Raw genomic sequence first — 20,511 nt, 5'->3', positions numbered from 1 at the left:
ACTGGCTCATGCAAACTCAAATTTAGACCAGTTAGATGAATAAGTCACTTATTTCCTGTAATTGTACCTGTTCAGAAGTGATGCTACATGAGCCCTGCAAATTGTTTAGGATGCGTTGCTGTCATATATATTCTGAAATCATTATTAGTAGAGGGCTGACATTTGACCACCACACACAGCACGTCTGGATGATTGCTATGCGTAGCACAGAGGCGAGCACTCTGTATGCATGCACTGACAGATGCTAGCTAACAATATCTCCAGGGTGGATCCTGCATCAATTATTCAACACTGGCCAATGTAAAATAAGTTTACCCAAAGGCCGTGCCTGTGCCAGTGGTCTAGCATATATCTTTGAATTGCTCAGTAAAATATTCGAATAAGTGTTAAATCAGTTCTAACAGTGTGCGTATGGTCCCTGTTAGACTCATACATGCTCCGTTAGAGTTGAAGTTACACTGGATATTTTCTTGTGCATGTTTGTTTACACGTACGGTACTGCTGTACAACCACTGTGAAATGTCAAATGACTTCTGCGTAAAAAAAGAGACATGTCTGGGGTCTAGTAAATTCCGTGCCCCGCCCCTTACAGCAGGGCTGTTCACATGCTGGCACATGAAAGGGTTCAGTTCTGACTAACGGACCCAAACGCTTTCCCTCCGTCTCTATCCCTCTCTCCCTCCGTCCCTATCCCTCTGACCCTCTGTTCCTCCATCCCTATCCCTCTGTCTCTATCCCTCTCTCCCTCCATCCCTATCCCTATGACCCGCTCTCCCTCCGTCCCTATCCCTCTCTCTCTCCGTCCCTATCCCTCTCTCTCTCTGTCCCTATCCCTCTCTCCCTCTCTCCCTCTCTCTCTCTGTCCCTGCAGGGTGCTGCTGGAGAGGACGGTCGACCCGGTCCCCCGGGGCCACAGGGAACCCGCGGGCAGCCTGGCGTGATGGGCTTCCCAGGCCCCAAGGGTGGCTCGGTGAGCTCGCTTTTCTTTAAAAGAATAAAAAAGCTGTCTCTGTGGATTAGTTATAAAGCTGTCTCTGTGGATGAGTTATAAAGCTGTCTCTGTGGATGAGTTATACAGCTGTCTCTGTGGATTAGTTATAAAGCTGTCTCTGTGGATGAGTTATAAAGCTGTCTCTGTCGATCAGTTATACAGCTGTCTGTGGATCAGTTATACAGCTGTCTCTGTGGATCAGTTATAAAGCTGTCTCTGTGGATCAGTTATACAGCTGTCTCTGTGGATCAGTTATAAAGCTGTCTCTGTGGATCAGTTATACAGCTGTCTCTGTGGATTAGTTATAAAGCTGTCTCTGTGGATCAGTTATACAGCTGTCTCTGTGGATCAGTTATACAGCTGTCTCTGTGGATTAGTTATAAAGCTGTCTCTGTGGATCAGTTATAAAGCTGTCTCTGTGGATGAGTTATAAAGCTGTCTCTGTGGATCAGTTATACAGCTGTCTCTGTGGATTAGTTATAAAGCTGTCTCTGTGGATCAGTTATAAAGCTGTCTCTGTGGATGAGTTATAAAGCTGTCTCTGTGGATCAGTTATACAGCTGTCTCTGGATTAGTTATAAAGCTGTCTCTGTGGATCAGTTATACAGCTGTCTCTGTGGATTAGTTATAAAGCTGTCTCTGTGGATCAGTTATACAGCTGTCTCTGTGGATTAGTTATAAAGCTGTCTCTGTGGATGAGTTGTAAAGCTGTCTCTGTGGATTAGTTATAAAGCTGTCTCTGTGGATTAGTTATAAAGCTGTCTCTGTGGATGAGTTATAAAGCTGTCTCTGTGGATGAGTTATAAAGCTGTCTCTGTGGATTAGTTATAAAGCTGTCTCTGTGGATTAGTGATAAAGCTGTCTCTGTGAATGAGTTATAAAGCTGTCTCTGTGGATTAGTTATAATGCTGTCTCTGTGGATTAGTTATAATGCTGTCTCTGTCGATTAGTTATAAAGCTGTCTCTGTGGATCAGTTATACAGCTGTCTCTGTGGATTAGTTATAAAGCTGTCTCTGTGCATCAGTTATAATGCTGGGTCTGTGGATCAGTTGTAATGCTGTGTGGATGAGTTGTAATGCTGTCTCTGTGTGTGTCCATCCAGGGCGAGGCTGGCAAACCAGGAGAGAAGGGACTGGCTGGAGCTCCAGGTCTGAGAGTAAGTCCTTCCCGCAGCATCGCGTCTTTCTCTGAGCGTTTAGCGAGTCCTTTTCCCGCGCATCTGGGGTTATCAGGAAAATGGAGCGTTCCCCGCTGGCCAGTCGCAGCCTGGCTGATATCTCCTGCCCGTCTCCTTCGGAAAATACAGCAGAAACCTGCACCGTTACCAGGAGGATTCCCCACGTCCTTACGTTCCCCAAAGTGAAGTGATTGTGCCGCTGTCTGAATCAGGTTTTCTTGAGGGAGGGATGAGGGGCGTCATTAGCCTATACGGATAGCGAAGGTCAAGCACTAAACATCGGGGCCAGGTACAGAAGCGAAGCGGTTCATCAGCCCGCTCTTAAGACGCTCGTGCTGCCGCTGATCAAGCAGCGGGTTTCTAATGGAGCCGAACGCGCGGGAGCCGTGCTAGCGTAGCCTAGCGCTCAGCGGTAACCGCGGCTGCCGGAGCCGTGCTAGCGTAGCCTAGCGCTCAGCGGTAACCGTGGCTGCCGGAGCCGTGCTAGCGTAGCCTAGCGCTCAGCGGTAACCGCGGCTGCCGGAGCCGTGCTAGCGTAGCCTAGCGCTCAGCGGTAACCGCGGCTGCCGGAGCCGTGCTAGCGTAGCCTAGCGCTCAGCGGTAACCGCGGCTGCCGGAGCCGTGCTAGCGTAGCCTAGCGCTCAGCGGTAACCGCGGCTGCCGGAGCCGTGCTAGCGTAGCCTAGCGCTCAGCGGTAATCGCAGCTGCCGGAGTCGTGCTAGCATAGCCTAGCGCTCAGCGGTAATCGCGGCAGACTCCCTCCTCGCCGGGTCTGACGGGTCTGTGCCTCTCTCTCTGCAGGGTTTGCCCGGTAAAGATGGGGAGACCGGTGCTGGCGGACCCCCTGGACCTGCCGTAAGTCTCTCTACTCCCGCCCCCACCCCCCCCCCCCCCCCCTCACCCCCGCCTCCACCCCCCTTCCACCCTGGCCCCCCCTCCACCCCGGGGGCCAGGACGATCTGCACTTCTCAACTTTCTCTTCATTTCTATCATTCCCTAGTTTGGCTTAGCATAAGTTAGGTCAGAATAATGTTCACTGTGTGAACTGAACCGTGTTCTTAGCTGTACGAAATTAGTAATGTACCTTACTGAACCGGTGTTTTGTAGTTGTCCAATGACCATGATATGCACTTTTGTACTTCGCTTTGGATAAAAGCGTCTGCTAAATAAATGTAATGTAATGTAATCAATCTTTAGCTGATTCAGCAGTTTCCCTGATCGGGTGGCAGACCATAGTTTCTCTCACAGTACAGGTCGGGTGGTTGCAAACCCACCGCTAGCCAACAGCTCAACCCGGCTGTTGGTTTAGCATCATAGCTTAAAACCTGCAGGGCTAACCACGTCCAAAACCACCATCATTGAGTCTTTATTATTGAGCAAAGCAGTGAAATTAAAGTAATTCTTCTTTTGATTTCTCCTTGCTGTCCTGGTTAAAGAGTTAGAAGCAGTTTTTAAGTTGACCGATACCCATGGCCCTGAGCTATTGTTTAATAACAACACTTTCTAGGTCTCCCAGGTTTTTGCTCCATGTCACTGTGGCTCATTGCTATGCCAACACATTCCGCACAGTCCCACTGAGATTGAGATTAAGTGAGGCGCTTGATTGAGCAGTATCATTTTAAATGTATTGACAGGGTAACGGATGAACGCGCTGTGGTTATCTCAGAAATAGTCACTGTGGCCCCAGTAGGGCTGGTGGCTGATGCTGTGAGATGGCGTTAGTGGCGGTGATGCTTCAGAGCGTGCGCCACAGTCACCATGGTCGCCACGGTCGCCACGGTCACCACGGTCGCCATGGTCACCGACTCTTGTTTCCATCACCCACAGGGCCCCGCGGGAGAGAGAGGAGAGCAGGGACAGCCCGGACCCTCCGGCTTCCAAGTGAGTTTCCACTTTCCACTAAATATCCCTCACAGAGCGTAGACACAGATCACCCCTAAATATCCTTCACGGAGCGGAGAGGGACTCAGTTCACTCCTAAATATCCCTCACAGAGCACAGAGTAACACAGGTCACCCCTAAATATCCCTCACAGAGCACAGAGTGACACAGGTCACCCCTAAATATCCCTCACAGAGCGGAGACACAGGTCACCCCTAAATATCCCTCACAGAGCACAGAGTGACACAGGTCATCCTCTCAACACCTCCTTTCACGTCTGGGTCACATGACTGTATTTTTATAGGCCATCAGTCTCTTAGAGTTCAGATATATGCCCTCTCAGGACCCACATGCAGAGCTTATTACAACCCCCCATCCAGCAAGTAACCATTACAGTCACCCTTACCTGGCAAGTACCATTACAGTCGACCCCCCCACCCCTCCCGGCAAGTACCCATTACAGTCACCCTTACCTGGCAAGTACCATTACAGTCGACCCCCCACCCCACCCGGCAAGTACCCATTACAGTCACCTTCCCCCCCACCCGGCAAGTACCTATTACAGTCACCCCCACCCGGCAAGTACCATTACAGTCGACCTCCCCACCCCATCCGGCAAGTACCCATTACAGTCACCCCCCCGACCCGGCAAGTACCTATTACAGTCACCCCCACCACAAAAAAAACACTTTCCAATTTTTATTCCCCACTCTTATAAACACCCCCCATCCACCGCTGATCAACATAATTTCTAAATTTTATAAGATATTGGAGTATATTATTGCCTTACTCACAGTTATTAGATATGACTGTTATTAAATGTGTGTGTGTGTGTGTGTGTGTGAGCGTGTGTGCATGTGCATGTGTGTGTGTGTGTGAGCGTGTGTGTGCGTGTGTGTGTGTGAGCGTGTGTGTGTGTGAGCTTCTGTGTGCATGCGCATGTGCATGTGTGTTTATGTGTGTGTGTTTGTGCGCATGTGTTTGTGCGCATGTGTTTGTGAGCGTGTGTGTGCATGCGCGTGTGCATGTGTGTGTGTGAGTATGTGTGTGCATGTGCGTGTGTGTGCGCAAGTGTGTGTGTGTGTGTGTGATTTTTTAACCCCCTCTCTCTCTGTCCCTCTTTGCAGGGTCTACCTGGACCCCCAGGTCCTCCAGGTGAAGGAGGCAAGCCCGGTGATCAGGTGAGTGTTGCCTACGGCCATCAGACACACACACACACACACACGCATGCACGCACATACACAGACACACACACACGCATACACACTCACTCACACACACAGATATACACACAAACACGCGTACACACTCACTCACACACACACTTATGCAAAAATAGGTCAGTGTTTGTTCTGCATTATTTTAAAAAACCAACGTCCTGACCAGTCATGCAGCTCACTCCTGCGCTCCCCACGGTCAGTCACGACCAATCACAAATGGCCTATGGCATCCCCCATCCAATGACGCCCTCCTGCCCGCCTGTCACACACCGTGTGATCAGCTGAGCAGTCAGTGGGGCGGCAGCTCGGTGGAGGATCTTAGAGGTCCGGCTGTGTGTATAATCTATAAGTGATGAGGAATGAGCGTGGTCAGAAGACGGGCGCAGATATCGATGCCTTGCCCCAGCCAATACCGAGGTTTAAAAAAAGAAGGGCAATGAACAGCGGCATCGACAGAGCCATAATCAATCACTACTTTTGCCGACATATGGAGGCCAATTGAGCTATGTGCTTGAATAACGAATATCTAGCACAATCTCTCTGTCTGTCTCTCTCTCTCTTTTTGTCTCTGTGTCTCTCTCTCTCTCTCTCGCTCCGTCTCTCTCTCTCTTTCTCGCTCTCAAATTCAAATTCAAATAAAAAAATGCTTTATTGGCATGAAATTTGTAATTATTGCCAAAGCATACATACAGTATAGAAATATGAAAAGAGCATGAACATAAATTGACAGAACAATTATTGTATCTTATAACAACATCTAACATATTGTTATATATAACAACAACAAACACTATGATAATAATAATAATAGTGTTGGCCCTTCTCCTAGCAGGATTTGTAATTTATTTTCATTTGTTTGTGAGTTGAAGTTTTTTTTAATCGGAGATAACTTTTTTTTGTACAATGTAGGAGAAAGTGCATCTCTGTTTCCACCTCTCCTGTCTTACAGTGACCGCATATACATTCTTCTTTTGGTAACCATGTATTCCGGTGTCTGTCTTTTTCAATTGCAAGGGTGTGGTCACTGAGCCTGTACTCAGGATCTGCCTCTGCTTTGTATCTCTAACATAGAAGAGATACTCAGCTAATGTGTATTCTCTTTTTAGGGTCCTATAGCAATCAAGTTTGTTTTGTGTTTTGGTTACTTAATACCAATATTCCAGATAGGAGATTTTGGTCTGTTTTTTACTCTGGTAAGCAGTGTTGGTATGAAGCTGGTCTGTGTTTTGTGTTAGTTGGGTTAATGGGTTAGTCAGCTCCATTACCAGCTGAGTGAGAGGGCTCTTTTCATGACTGGCCTCTTGGGCTTTCATTGCCTTTAATTGTAATGGGTCTTCAGGGCTTGAATTAAGGTGCATCCAGAATTTTAATGCTCTTTTTAAGATATGAATCATTAACGGATACTGGCCTAATTCTGCACTGCACATGCAGAATGTTTTTAAATTTACATTCTACATACAGGGTCTCTTTTGGATGTTTGTCCCATTTCGAATAGTACTGCTGGCTGAGTGGACCCCATACCATACAGCGCAATGGGCTGGATAACACTATCAAAGACTTTTAACCAGATTTTAATTTGTATAACAAAGTTTTCTTTTTATGGCATAGAGTGCTCTTTGAGCTTTTTCTTTTAATGCATTCACTGCCATGCTAAAGCTCCCTGGTGCTGTAATTATCAGACTAAAGTAGGGGTAATTCAGGGTGTTCTAAGCCAGTGATGCCTAGATAAAATTTGAACCTGTTTTCCTGACATCTGGCTTTTTTTTTTGAAAGATTATTATTTTGGCCTTTTTTAAGTTCACTGTCAGGGCCCAGTTCTGACAGAAATCCTCCAGCAGAGCCAAGTTCTGCTGTGACCCTTCTTCAGTGGGTGACAGGTGAACCAGATCATCTGCGTAGAGAAAGAATTTTACTTCTGTGTCGTGTAGGAGGAGGCCCGGGGCTGTAGACTGTTCCAGCGGCACCACTAACTCATTGATGTAAATATTGAACAGTGTTGGACTCAGGCTGCAGCCCTGCTTTACTCCCTGTTTTGGTGCGAAGAACTCTGTTCTTTGGTCACCAACTTTCACTCCGCATTTATTTTCTGAGTATATTGACTTAATTATATCATAAACTCTCTCTCTCTCTCTCTCTCTCCACAGGGTGTGCCAGGAGAGGCAGGAACAGCTGGCGCTACAGGTCCCAGAGTGAGTTTCCGCCCCTCAGTGCGGTATTTTAAGGTTTGGGTATCGGGCGCCCGAATAACCGCCCGCTGTTGTGTCCTCCCTCACCCTGCAGGGCGAGCGCGGTTTCCCCGGAGAGAGAGGCGGCGCTGGACCCCAGGGTCTGCAGGGCCCCCGCGGTCTGCCCGGAACTCCAGGGACTGACGGACCCAAGGTGAGAACGGAACTCCTCCATCTGTTATCGCAAACGCTCACCTCCATCTCTGACCACGAACGCTCACCTCCAACTCTTACCACAAACGCTCGCCTCTATCTCTTACCGCGAACACACTCACGCAGAACTCCTCCATCTCTTACCGCGAACGCTCGCCTCCATCTCTTACCACAAACGCTCGCCTCCATCTCTTACCGCGAACACACTCACGTAGAACTCCTCCATCTCTTACCGCGAACGCTCACCTCCATCTCTTACCACAAACGCTCGCCTCCATCTCTTACCGCGAACACACTCACGCAGAACTCCTCCATCTCTTACCGCGAACGCTCACGCAGAACCTGCAGGGCAAAGTGCCAGACCGCCAGGTCTGCGGTTATTTGCATTTCAAATCAGCCAAGTCAGGAAATCCATTAAAATTCAATTCATCATTATAAGAAAGATTCATGATGTTTGATGAGGATGAAATGAATTGAAGTTGACCCGAATTGAAATGCAACTGGGCGCCAATGGACTGTGAATCTGTCAGCGACACGGGAGAATGTACCGGAAGGTTTTTATTATCAGAAATGCACAGCGCTATCCTGGCACCTGGCCACCATCCTTTAAGCGTATCCTCTGGCTGCTGTATGGGCCAGTGAAACAGATATTAGATTATCCACTCTTCCACACGCTGAGCTAATGGCTCTTCCATTTAACTGTGCATTACAGCACCCTGGCCTGGTCCCAGTTAGGCCCATTGGCCCTGTCCCAGTTAGCCCCACTGGCCCTGTCCCAGTCAGCCCCACTGGCCCTGTCCCAGTCAACCCCACTGGCCCTGTCCCAGTTAGGCCCATTGGCCCTGTCCCAGTCAGCCCCACTGGCCCTGTCCCATTCAACCCCACTGGCCCTGTCCCAGTCATCCCCACTGGCCCTGTCCCAGTCAGCTCCACTGGCCCTGTCTCAGTCAACCCCACTGGCCCTGTCCCAGTCAGCTCCACTGGCCCTGTCCCAGTCATCCCCACTGGCCCTGTCCCAGTCAACCCCACTGGCCCTGTCCCAGTCATCCCCACTGGCCCTGTCCCAGTCATCCCCACTGGCCCTGTCCCAGTCAACCCCACTGGCCCAGTCCCAGTCAGCCATTCAGTCCATCTAGAATATAAGACCATAAGAATGCATGATGAGGAGAACAGGCCATTCTGCCCATTTAAGGCTCATCATGACCTAAAGTCTATAGAGGATCCAGGAGGGCATCGAGTCTGAACTTACACACCTGGCCCCCTGCCCCATTACAGTACCTGACAGGCGCCTCCACACACTCATAAATCTTTGTATTAAAAATAATACACACCTGATTATCTGTAAATTATTGGGAAAAATACCACAGTGGTTGTTGAAAAAATATAGATTTTTTTCCAGTGATGACAGATGGTGCTAGGCAGAAATTATAAACTCTGTGTGGATCCCAATTAAGTGCAGCAGCACCATTGTGTCTATTTCAGCTCACTGAAATAGATGTAGTAAATAAAACTAATACAGCAGAATCACGTGTCCCCCATCCCAAAAACATGGCAGCTGGTAGCTCATCACATAAAGCTTCATACCCAGTTAGGGGGGTTAAATATAGGAGCGCTGCCTTTTTTCAGCGCTGTTGTTGAAAGGAAACAGAATGATTTTCACAGCGACCTCTCTCTCTTTCTGCTTTTCAGAGCAGATCACACCGGGGTTCTTATAAAAACCTGGACGGACACTGAGCATTTCAGTCCTCCAGTTAAACTCATACAACATATGAAATGCATTTCCAGTACATCAACTTATGTTCATTCAAATAAAACACATTTCCATTTCATAAAATGTACTGCAATAATATAGCTATAACATGGTTTAACTACCATCTACTTCGCATACAGATATTTTCCAAACTGTTTTTTTTTTTTTTTTGTTTTTTTTTTTTGTGGGAAGACTGGTGAAGGTTTTAAGCAGGGTGAACAGTAAATGGAATCTAGTGACCACGTCAAACTGAAAGTCCCAATGGCTCTTCATGGATTGATAGCAAAAAAGAAACGAAGGCACTCTTCTCTAGTATAAATATAAAAATGCCTTTATTAATATGGCATGTCCACGGAGGAGATTGTTTTTAAAATGAAATGATGCCCGAATATCCAAACTATAATTCAGAGTTCCACTGAATTATGGTTTTTTCACAAGTCGGATCTTGTTTTTTTTTACTAATTCCGAGTTGTTTTGAACGCAGTGCTCGCCACTCAGGACTACATGAGGAAGTGGGGTGCATGCTGGTGTTTGTAGTTCTCTCAGAAGGGGAGGATGCTCTGTCTGCTCCTCCTGTAGTTAAATGGCTGATGACTTCGGTTCTCTCGCAGGGTGCCATTGGCCCCGGGGGCGGCCCCGGTGCCCAGGGCCCCCCTGGCCTGCAGGGGATGCCCGGCGAGAGGGGAGCTTCCGGAATCCCAGGACCCAAAGGCGACAGAGTGAGTACCCTTTGCACCGCCCCCCCCGCGAGTCGGAATGTGGCACCCCCCCGAGTCCGACCGCTGCTCCCGCTGGGCTGGCACACACACTGGACTGGCACACACACTGGGCTGGCACACGCGCTTAGCTGGCACTCGACTCTCGCCCGTTCCCCTCTGACACAGATCAGATCAGCCTGTGTTCACCTCCATTCATCCCACTGACCTGGGATCAGTTTCGCCTTACAGTCCGTAATGGACGAGGTCAGGATGTGAACTGGGGAAAACTGGCCACAGATCAGCACTCATACTCTCAGATACTCTCACTCATACTCTCAAACAGCCCCCAAACAGCCTCTGTCTTACTCTTTTTCCCCTCTTAGTGTTTAAAGTGCCATTCCCCCAAATTATACATGTGATACTCAAATATTCAAATGGCCAGCTCTGGTGTCCCATTGTGATAGCAGATGGGTAGGGCTATTTTACAGACATTACTGTCCCTGTGGGGGGGGGGTGATGAATTGGGGTACTGTCCCTTTAAAAGCAGGGTTTGATTAATTGGGGTACTGTCCCTGTAAAAGCAGGGTTTGATTAATTGGGGTACTGCCCCTGTAAAAGTGGAGTTTGATTAATTGGGGTACTGTACCTGTAAAAGCAGGGTTTGATTAATTGGGGTACTGTCCCTGTATAAGCAGGGTTTGATTAATTGGGGTACTGTCCCTGTATAAGCAGGGTTTGATTAATTGGGGTACTGTCCCTGTATAAGCGGGGTTTGATTAATTTGGGTACTGTCCCTGTATGAGCTGGGTTTGATTCATTGGGGTACTGTCCCTGTATAAGCAGGGTTTGATTAATTGGGGTACTGTCCCTGTAAAAGTGGAGTTTGATTAATTGGGGTACTGTCCCTGTATAAGCGGGGTTTGATTAATTTGGGTACTGTCCCTGTATGAGCTGGGTTTGATTCATTGGGGTACTGTCCCTGTAAAAGCGGGGTTTGATTAATTGGGTTACTGTCCCTGTAAAAGCAGGGTTTGATTAATTGGGGTACTGTCCCTGTATAAGCTGGGTTTGATTAATTGGGGTACTGTTCGTGTGTAAGCAGGTTTGATTAATTGGGGTACTTTCCCTGTATAAGCAGGGTTTGATTAATTGGGGTACTGTCCCTGTATAAGCGAGGTTTGATTAATTGGGGTACTGTCCCCATATAAGCGGGGTTTGATTAATTGGGGTACTGTCCCTGTATGAGTGGGGTTTGATTAATTTGGGTACTGTCCCTGTATAATTGGGGTTTGATTAATTTGGGTACTGTCCCCATATAAGCGGGGTTTGATTAATTGGGGTACTGTCCCTGTATGAGTGGGGTTTGATTAATTGGGGTACTGTCCCTGTATAATTGGGGTTTGATTAATTGGGGTACTGTCCCTGTATAAGCGGGGTTTGATTAATTGGGGTACTGTCCCTGTATAATTGGGGTTTGATTAATTGGGGTACTGTCCCTGTATAATTGGGGTTTGATTAATTGGGGTGCTGTCCCTGTATAAACGGGGTTTGATTAATTGGGGTGCTGTCCCTGTATAAACAGGGTTTGATTAATTGGGGTACTGTCCCTGTATAAGCGGGGTTTGATTAATTGGGGTACTGTCCCTGTATAAGCAGGGTTTGATTAATTGGGGTACTGTCCCTGTATAAGGGGGGTTTGATTAATTGGGGTACTGTCCCTGTATAAGCAGGGTTTGATTAATTGGGGTACTGTCCCTGTATAAGCGGGGTTTGATTAATTGGGGTACTGTCTCCCGTCCGCAGGGTGACAACGGCGAGAAAGGACCAGAGGGCGCTCCCGGCAAAGACGGCTCCCGAGTGAGTATCGCCCCGCCCCGCCTCCGCCGCGTCCTCGTCACCGCTGCGCTCTGTCACATGACCCTTCCCTCCCCTAACAACTCGCTCCCTGTCCCTCTGCAACCAGTGCATAAACCGCAACAGCAAGCGACAGGAGATGAGCACGTTTTCATTTAAAACAGAACGCTAATGATTACCGATTACACGGTCCGCATCTAAGCAACAGTTAATGAATGAATATAAACGGCTGCTTCCGTAATAACAGTTTTGAGTCCATTGAGGAAATTACGTCTCATCTTTAAATCTGGACTCAAGGGAAAGCAGACTTTACATCGCATTACTTACACAAGCTTATAGATCACACAGAGCAAAATGTGCGTCTTCATATTGATTTTAATTCAGCCATATTTTTCAATTCATGCAGGTGCTAAAACCGGACTCTTAGAAACTGAAATGACGTTTGTTTTTTTCAGATTGAGCATTAATGGCTGGTTGGCCTGAGCAATGTGTGTATATTTATCCTACGTTTGAGCAAAATGTGTGCAGGTATTGACTATGAGAGAGATGTGTGTAAAAATTGGTTATGTTTGTGAGAGATGTGTGTAGATATTGGTTATGTTTGTGATGGATGTATGCAGATATTGGTTGAGTTTGTGAGAGATGTGTGCAGATATCTGACTGTAATGATGGACAGTCCTTTCTCTGCCCCTCCAGGGTTTGACTGGTCCCATTGGCCCTCCAGGCCCGTCCGGTCCTAATGGGGAGAAGGTAAGAATGACTCCTTTTTATGAGGCTCAGTTTGGGACAGGTCTGAGTGTCTGTCACTGGCAGGATGAGTAATCCCTCTCTCCTCTCTCTCTCCTCTCTCTTCCCTCTCTCCTCTCTCTCCTCTCCCTCCCCAGGGAGAGTCTGGCCCTTCAGGGCCCCCTGGAGCTGCTGGTACCCGTGGTGGTCCCGTAAGTCACACACACACTCTCTCTCACACGCACGCACACACACACACACGCACGCACGCATGCACACACGCACGCACGCACGCACACACACACGCACGCACGCACGCACGCACGCACGCACACACACACATACACGCACACGCAGAATTAATGTTCTGTCTGCGGTCGTTTTCAGGGTGACCGCGGAGAGACCGGACCCCCCGGGCCTGCAGGCTTCGCCGGCCCCCCTGTAAGTACCCCGCTCATCGACCCTTTTAAGGACGCGAGGTCACACGCGTGTAATCGGAATGTTCTCGTTGTTAGGACAGCAAAGGTCTGGCCGATAGCCAATAACGCGTGGCCCGAGGACGGTAATCGAATCGGTCTCAGACCATGCCCGTCAATCTTTATTGATGGTGGGAGTGGGAGAGCGATCGCTGGAGAGACACCGCTCCTTTACCCGCTGTTTGCGGACGTGCTGGTACTGACGCAGGACGTGCTGGTACTGGCGCAGGACGTGCTGGTACTGGGCGCAGGACGTGCTGGTACCGACGCAGGACGTGCTGGTACTGGCGCAGGACGTGCTGGTACTGGCGCAGGACGTGCCGGTACCGGCGCAGGACGTGCTGGTACCGACGCAGGACGTGCTGGTACTGACGCAGGACGTGCTGGTACTGGCGCAGGACGTGCTGGTACTGGCGCAGGACGTGCTGGTACTGGCGCAGGACGTGCTGGTGCTGGCGCAGGACGTGCTGGTGCTGGCGCAGGACGTGCTGGTACTGACGCAGGACGTGCTGGTACTGACGCAGGACGTGCTGGTACTGACGCAGGACGTCGTGAGCGCGGCTGGGTTACAGCACGAGCGCTCGGTTTCATCGCAGCACAAGAGCGGAGCGCTCGCCTGACCGGCCTGCGCTCCCGCCGTGGGTCTCTATACAGAGCACGCGTCAAAGCACTTTTTTGCGATTATGATATTTTATCACGCATCTGTCTGATCGAAATTCTGGTTTTCTCTGAGAGTCCGTATTGCCGTTTTGTTTGTTGTTCTCTTTCTTTTTTGTTCTTGTTTTTTGTTTTCTGCAGTGTTCGTGTCAGTTGTTTTTGTTTTGTGAGTGATGGAAGTGGAGAATGTTTGACTACAAAAGCAGCTGGAGACTGAACTCCTCTCCTCCTCTCCTCTCCTCCTCCTCTCCTCCCCTCCCTAGGGTGCCGATGGCCAGCCTGGAGCCAAGGGAGAGCAGGGTGAGGGCGGGCAGAAGGGTGACGCTGGTGCCCCTGGTCCTCAGGGTCCCTCTGGATCCCCCGGACCTTCCGTGAGTACCCCCACCACCCCCCACCACCCCCCCCACCCGCTTTGCACAGACTCCATGTAGTGGGGAAAGGGCCGTTAGTCATGATGCTTCCTGCAGAAATAAAGGAACATTCTCAGGTTCTGGAATCCCTGTCAACGTTCCAAAACATGACAACTTCCTGCCTCTAGCGTCACTTCGACAGCTTGTCGATCCTCTGCTATGCACTAGCGTAAATTGTGCATTTCTATATGAATTGCTGGTTGATGTGCAAAATACTGTTTATCAGTGGCTAGGTCTATCTTGTGAAAGAGAGTATTAGTCTCAGATGTCCCTCCTGGTTAAATAAATGGTTAATAAATGCAGCACTGACCTCCAGCTGAGAGGCTATTAGTAGCATTGAAAATCTTTATCCTGAACAGTCATTTCATTAAGTCTTACATGCACCACCTGAGCAAAGAGAAACTGATTGCTTTATCAGTACATATCCGTACTTTTATTAATCTGCATTAATCCGACCGGCTGTGCAAACAAGGACTTCGTCCAGGCTCTTGAGTGTTGTTTTCTTGCCGCAGAAATTGCAGAAATTTGGATTTATTAACCGTCTGCCACCTTTTTTATTCTGCTTATACAGAGCTGGAAAGTCCAGAGGTCAGAACGTAAAAGCCCTGCCACGTGTTTCCTCCACCCATGATCTCAGCCAACTGATTAGTTCACTAATTATTTCTACCTGCTGGCTGTGGAATTGTGCTAATTAGCAAATCCAGCTGATTGGAACAAAACGCTGGGGAGGACTTTTACTTTCCTTAGCTACACAGTAAAATGTTCGGCGTTAAATCAACTCTTAGCTGCACACATACGGTCCCTGTCGGACTCACATGTAACAGCGGATGTTTTACTGTGTAGTAATCTATGATGTGAGCCCCCTTTCCTGTAATGTCTCGTGTGCAGACATGGCTGCTCCCCGTTTGCGAGTACAACTTTATGCCCGCAGATTGACAGCACTGGTTATGCCACTGCGGGCTGAAACAGGAGCTCACATGCACACACACACACACACATGCACACACACACACACACACACACACACACACACACGCACACACACACACGCACACACACACACACACACACACACATGCACACACACACACACACACACGCACGCACGCACGCACGCACGCACACACACACACACACACATATTTGGATCCTTCTGAGATCAGTTTGGAAAACTGCGTTCTCTGCATGCTGGGAACCACTGACTCAAAAAAGTTTCGTTTTTGGTACGATATTAAGTTTGAAGCTGCAGCTGACGTCGAAAAAAGGGCATTTGCATTTCAATCGCTCCCTGATTGTGATTATAGAGAATGGGAGGATTAGAGCGGCTCTGTCTCACTCTGAAAGTTCCGTCGTTTGAGGGGAACCCTCTCCTCGTCGTCGGCCCCCCCGGTTCCTTCGCCTGACGTGTCACTTCCTGCGACTGACGCGTCTCTTTCTTCGACCTTCTGACGTTTGTCTTCTCCTCTTTCTTCAATGCAGGGTCCCACCGGTGTTTCTGGACCCAAAGGTGCCCGCGGAGCTCAGGGCCCACCTGTGAGTAAAACCCCGTCTGATTGGTTAACAGCAGCAGTCAACTCACAGGCATAGCTACACGCAGGAGTGTGATTGATCAGCATAGCTACACACAGGAGTGTGTGACTGATCAGCACAGCTACACACAGGAGTGTGTGACTGGGGTTACACACTGAGCATAGCTACACACAGGAGTTTGTGATTGATCAGGATAGCTACACACAGGAGTGTATGACTGGGGTTACACACTGAACATAGCTACACACAGGACTGTGTGACTGGGGTTACACGCTGAGCATAGCTACACACAGGAGTGTATGACTGGGGTTACACACTGAGCATAGCTACACACAGGAGTGTTTGACTGGGGTTACACACTGAGCATAGCTACACACAGGAGTGTATGACTGGGGTTACACACCGAGCATAGTTACACACAGGAGTGTGTCACTGGGGTTACACACTGAGCATAGCTACACACAGGAGTGTATGACTGGGGTTACACACTGAGCATAGCTACACACAGGAGTGTATGACTGGGGTTACACACTGAGCATAGCTACACACAGGAGTGTATGACTGGGGTTACACACTGAGCATAGCTACACACAGGAGTGTGTGACTGGGGTTACACACTGAGCATAGCTACACACAGGAGTGTATGACTGGGGTTACACACTGAGCATAGCTACACACAGGAGTGTATGACTGGGGTTACACACCGAGCATAACTACAGGTATGTGTTACACACTCAACACATTCAGCTGAAAAATACGAATACTAAAAAACAGGGGTATTCAAATGTGGCCCCGGAGGCCAGCAGTGCTGCTGGTTTACATTCTTCCCCTCTAATGAGGGATAGATTACTGCCTGGGACACCAGCAGTACTGCCGACCACATCACTGCTTAAAAGATCAAATGGAAAAAAATATTATTATTATTTCAAAATCTCTCTCTCCCTCCCTCCCTCCCTCCCTCTCTCTCTCTCTCTCTCTCCCTCCCTCCCTCTCTCTCTCTCTCTCTCTCTCCCTCCCTCTCCCTCCCTCTCTCTCTCTCTCTCTCTCTCTCTCTCTCTCTCCCTCTCTCCCTCCCTCTCTCTGTCTCTCTCTCTCTCTCTCTCGCCCTCTCTCCCTCCCTCCCTCTCTCTGTGGTTAGGGTGCTACTGGATTCCCTGGAGCTGCAGGCAGAGTCGGACCTCCAGGCCCCAACGTGAGTACTGTCACCCTTCCTCAGCCATCTCTCTCTTCTCTAGAGTAAACGAGTGCGTTAAACGCACAGCACCGCACACTGTGGACCAGCCTGTGGAAAATATGATGCACATTTCCCCTTCTCCCTGTCCGTCATGCTCTGGCCTGTCAGTCATACAGGGCCTGTCAGTCATACTGTGGCCCGTCAGTCATGCTGTGGCCCGTCAGTCATGCTGTGGCCTGTCAATCATACTGTGGCCTGTCAGTCATACCTTGACCTGTCAATCATACTGTGGCCTGTCAGTCATACTCTGGCCTGTCAGCCATACTGTGGCCTGTCAATCATACTGTGGCCTGTCAGTCATACCTTGACCTGTCAATCATACTGTGGCCTGTCAGTCATACTGTGACCTGTCAATCATACTCTGGCCTGTCAATCGTACTGTGGCCTGTCAATCATACTCTGGCCTGTCAGTCATACTGTGGCCTGTCCATCATGCTGTGGTCTGTCAGTCATACAGGGCCTGTCAGTCATACTGTGACTTGTCAATCATACTGTGGCCTGTCAGTCATACTGTGGCCTGTCAGTCATGCTGTGGCCTGTCAATCATACTCTGGCCTGTCAATCATACTCTGGCCTGTCAGTCATACAGGGCCTGTCAGTCATACTGTGACCTGTCAATCATACAGGGCCTGTCCGTCATACTGTGCCAGTCTGTAGGGATCAGCAGTGGCCTATATAGGGCCCTGGGAGGATCCACTCCAGAGGGAGTCCTGTTGCTCTGCCCAGTGTAGCCAAAGAAGCAGGGTGACCACTGGGTGACCCGTAGGCACCTGATTGGCTGACCACTCTGCACCTGATTGGTTGACCTACATGTGCCTGATTGGTTGACCCCTGTGCACCTGATTGGTTGACCTGTACAAGCCTGACTGGCTGACCCCTGTGCAACTGATGACTTGAACTGTATGGTCCTGACTGGCTGAAGTGTACACACCTGATTGGCTGATCCCTTGTGCAATCTGATTGGTTGGTCTGATTGTGCTCATCGCAGCCCAAGTGCAGAACAGTGTGCTTCACTGATTGCAGACGTCCTGTGGATTGTACAGAGCATCTTATCCCCAGAAACCTTTCCAGTGATGAAGGGTCCTCAGTCATCTGACTGTGGCTGGTGGCTGGAATGAAATAATAATAAAAGTACACTGTACGCCCCAATGGGGGAGAACAGGAGCACAAACTCTACCAGAGAACCAGTTAGGGTCAAGTGCTTCCATTTGTTGAACAGTAAGGCTAATTGAGTCCTTAATATTCTGGAATGACAGATTCCAATCAGGGACTGAATCTGTGAAATATTTCAACTTATAGCGAAAACATTTTTTGTGGATTTTCACTTCTATGGCAAATTACAGCACTACAGAATTTTAATGGTTGCTGGTAGTTATATTCTATTTCGCTTTTTAACAATGTCAATGTGCAGTATATCACAGTACCCTGTGCATTTCTGCCAAGGTAGCATATCAAAGGAGCATTGTTAGTCTGATAGTTTGAGCTGCCAGTCATCCTGAGGGAGTAGGCCAGTTTGAGCTGACAGTGATTCTGAGTAGGTAGGCCAGTTTGAGCTGAAGGTTATCCTGAGCAGGTAGGCCAGTTTGAGCTGAAGGTTATCCTGAGCAGGTAGCCCAGTTTGAGCTGAAGGTTATCCTGAGCAGGTAGCCCAGTTTGAGCTGAAGGTTATCCTGAGCAGGTAGCCCAGTTTGAGCTGCCGGTCATCCTGAGCAGGTAGGCCAGTTTGAGCTGAAGGTCATCCTGAGCAGGTAGGCCAGGTTGAGCTGCAGGTCATCCTGAGCAGGTAGGTCAGTTTGAGCTGCAGGTCATTCTGAGTGGGTAGCCCAGGTTGAGCTGCCGGTCATCCTGAGCAGGTAGGTCAGTTTGAGCTACAGGTCATTCTGAGTGGGTAGGCCAGTTTGAGCTGCAGGTCATTCTGAGTGGGTAGGCCATTTCTGAGTTGTTTTTAGTCACAGAACAAGATTACTTGTCTTAGCTAACTGCAGTTATTCAAAGCTAGTTGACAATGATGTGCTAATGTAAAGAATTGAAACTTTTAGCATTGAACAGTTTTATTTAATAAACGTGGCGGTTATTAGCGGTACTGTGCAAATGTCCCTCTCTCTGTATGACATAAATATCAACTTCAATAGAGACATCCGCTTATGTTTGTAGCTCACATATTTATGCACTCTCTCTCTCTCTCTCTCTCTCTCTCCCTCTCAGGGTAACCCGGGTCCTGCTGGTCCTGCGGGAGCTGCTGGTAAAGACGGTCCCAAGGGTGTTCGTGGTGACGGTGGTCCTCCCGGTCGTCAGGGAGACGCTGGGCTGCGTGGGCCAGCAGGCGCCCCAGGAGAGAAGGGAGAGCCGGGAGAGGATGGCCCCTCTGTGAGTTCCCAACCCTAACCCTGTCACCCTCCTAATGCCCTCCTAATGCCCCACATTACCCTCCTAATGCCATCCTAATACCCCCAACACCCACCTAATGCCCTTCTAATGCCCCCATTACCCTCCTAATGCCCTCCTAATACCCTCAGCAGCCTCCTAATGCCCCCATCACTTTCCTACTACCCCATCACCCTCTTAATGTCCTCCTAATACCCCTATCACCCTCCTAATGCCCTCTTAATGCCCCCAGCACCCTCCTAATACCCCCATCACTTTCCTAATACCCCATCACCCTCTTAATGCCCCCCTAATGCCCCCATCACCCTCCTAATACCCCGTCACTTTCCTAATACTCCCAATGCCCTCTTAATGCCCCCATCAACCTCCTAATTCCCTCCTAATGCCCCTATCACCGTCCTAAAGCCCTCTTAATGCTCCCCATTATCCTCCTAATGCCCTCCTAATACCCCAGGCACCCTTCTAATGCCCTTCTAATACCCCCATTATCCTCATAATGTCCTCCTAATGCCCCGTCATGCTCATAATACCCCCATCACCCTCATAATACCCCCATCACCCTCATAATGCCCCTGTCACCCTCCTATTGTCCCCCATCAGTTCAGCTGTGCTCCTTTGTGGCATTCATTAAACCAAAATATCATTCACATTACAGAAACAGAGCTAAATGAGCACTCAGCGCCATTTTATACACAGAAACAGAGCTGAATGAACACTCAGTGCCATTTTATACACAGAAACAGAGCTGAATGAACACTCAGTGCCATTTTATACACACAAACAGGATCTTTACCGCACAGTATGAACATAAACAGGATCTTTACCGCACAGTATGTACACAAACAGAATCAGAAACAGGATCTTTACCACACAGCATGAACATCAACAGGATCTTTACTGCACAGTATGTACACAAACAGAATCAGAAACAGGATCTTTACCACACAGCATGAACATCAACAGGATCTTTACCGCACAGTATGTACACAAACAGAATCAGAAACAGGATCTTTACCACACAGTATGAACATAAACAGGATCTTTACCACACAGTATGTACACAAACAGAATCAGAAACAGGATCTTTACCACACAGTATGAACAGAAACAGGATCTTTACCACACAGTATGAACAGAAACAGG

The 20,511-nt window shown here is 48.9% G+C and overlaps 1 protein-coding gene across 2 annotated transcripts in view; it reads left to right on the top strand.

The window, feature by feature from the left end:
* Positions 1 to 20,511, top strand: part of col2a1b (collagen, type II, alpha 1b) — a 77,100-nt gene that overhangs the window by 45,892 nt on the left and 10,697 nt on the right. For both annotated transcript variants that reach the window (XM_035386850.1, XM_035386851.1), the window contains 16 exons: positions 872 to 970; positions 2,095 to 2,148; positions 2,971 to 3,024; positions 3,997 to 4,050; positions 5,178 to 5,231; positions 7,415 to 7,459; positions 7,551 to 7,649; positions 10,010 to 10,117; positions 11,900 to 11,953; positions 12,647 to 12,700; positions 12,835 to 12,888; positions 13,064 to 13,117; positions 14,073 to 14,180; positions 15,699 to 15,752; positions 16,888 to 16,941; positions 19,189 to 19,350. In XM_035386850.1, coding sequence (XP_035242741.1) covers positions 872 to 970; positions 2,095 to 2,148; positions 2,971 to 3,024; positions 3,997 to 4,050; positions 5,178 to 5,231; positions 7,415 to 7,459; positions 7,551 to 7,649; positions 10,010 to 10,117; positions 11,900 to 11,953; positions 12,647 to 12,700; positions 12,835 to 12,888; positions 13,064 to 13,117; positions 14,073 to 14,180; positions 15,699 to 15,752; positions 16,888 to 16,941; positions 19,189 to 19,350 — 1,161 coding nt within the window. The remainder of the gene's footprint in view (positions 1 to 871; positions 971 to 2,094; positions 2,149 to 2,970; positions 3,025 to 3,996; positions 4,051 to 5,177; positions 5,232 to 7,414; positions 7,460 to 7,550; positions 7,650 to 10,009; positions 10,118 to 11,899; positions 11,954 to 12,646; positions 12,701 to 12,834; positions 12,889 to 13,063; positions 13,118 to 14,072; positions 14,181 to 15,698; positions 15,753 to 16,887; positions 16,942 to 19,188; positions 19,351 to 20,511) is intronic.

Source organism: Anguilla anguilla, chromosome 13, assembly GCF_013347855.1.
Source record: "Anguilla anguilla isolate fAngAng1 chromosome 13, fAngAng1.pri, whole genome shotgun sequence".
Classification (NCBI taxonomy): domain Eukaryota; kingdom Metazoa; phylum Chordata; class Actinopteri; order Anguilliformes; family Anguillidae; genus Anguilla; species Anguilla anguilla.
The sequence above is the reverse complement of the archived record's forward strand: the minus strand, read 5'-3'. Positions and strand labels throughout refer to the sequence as shown.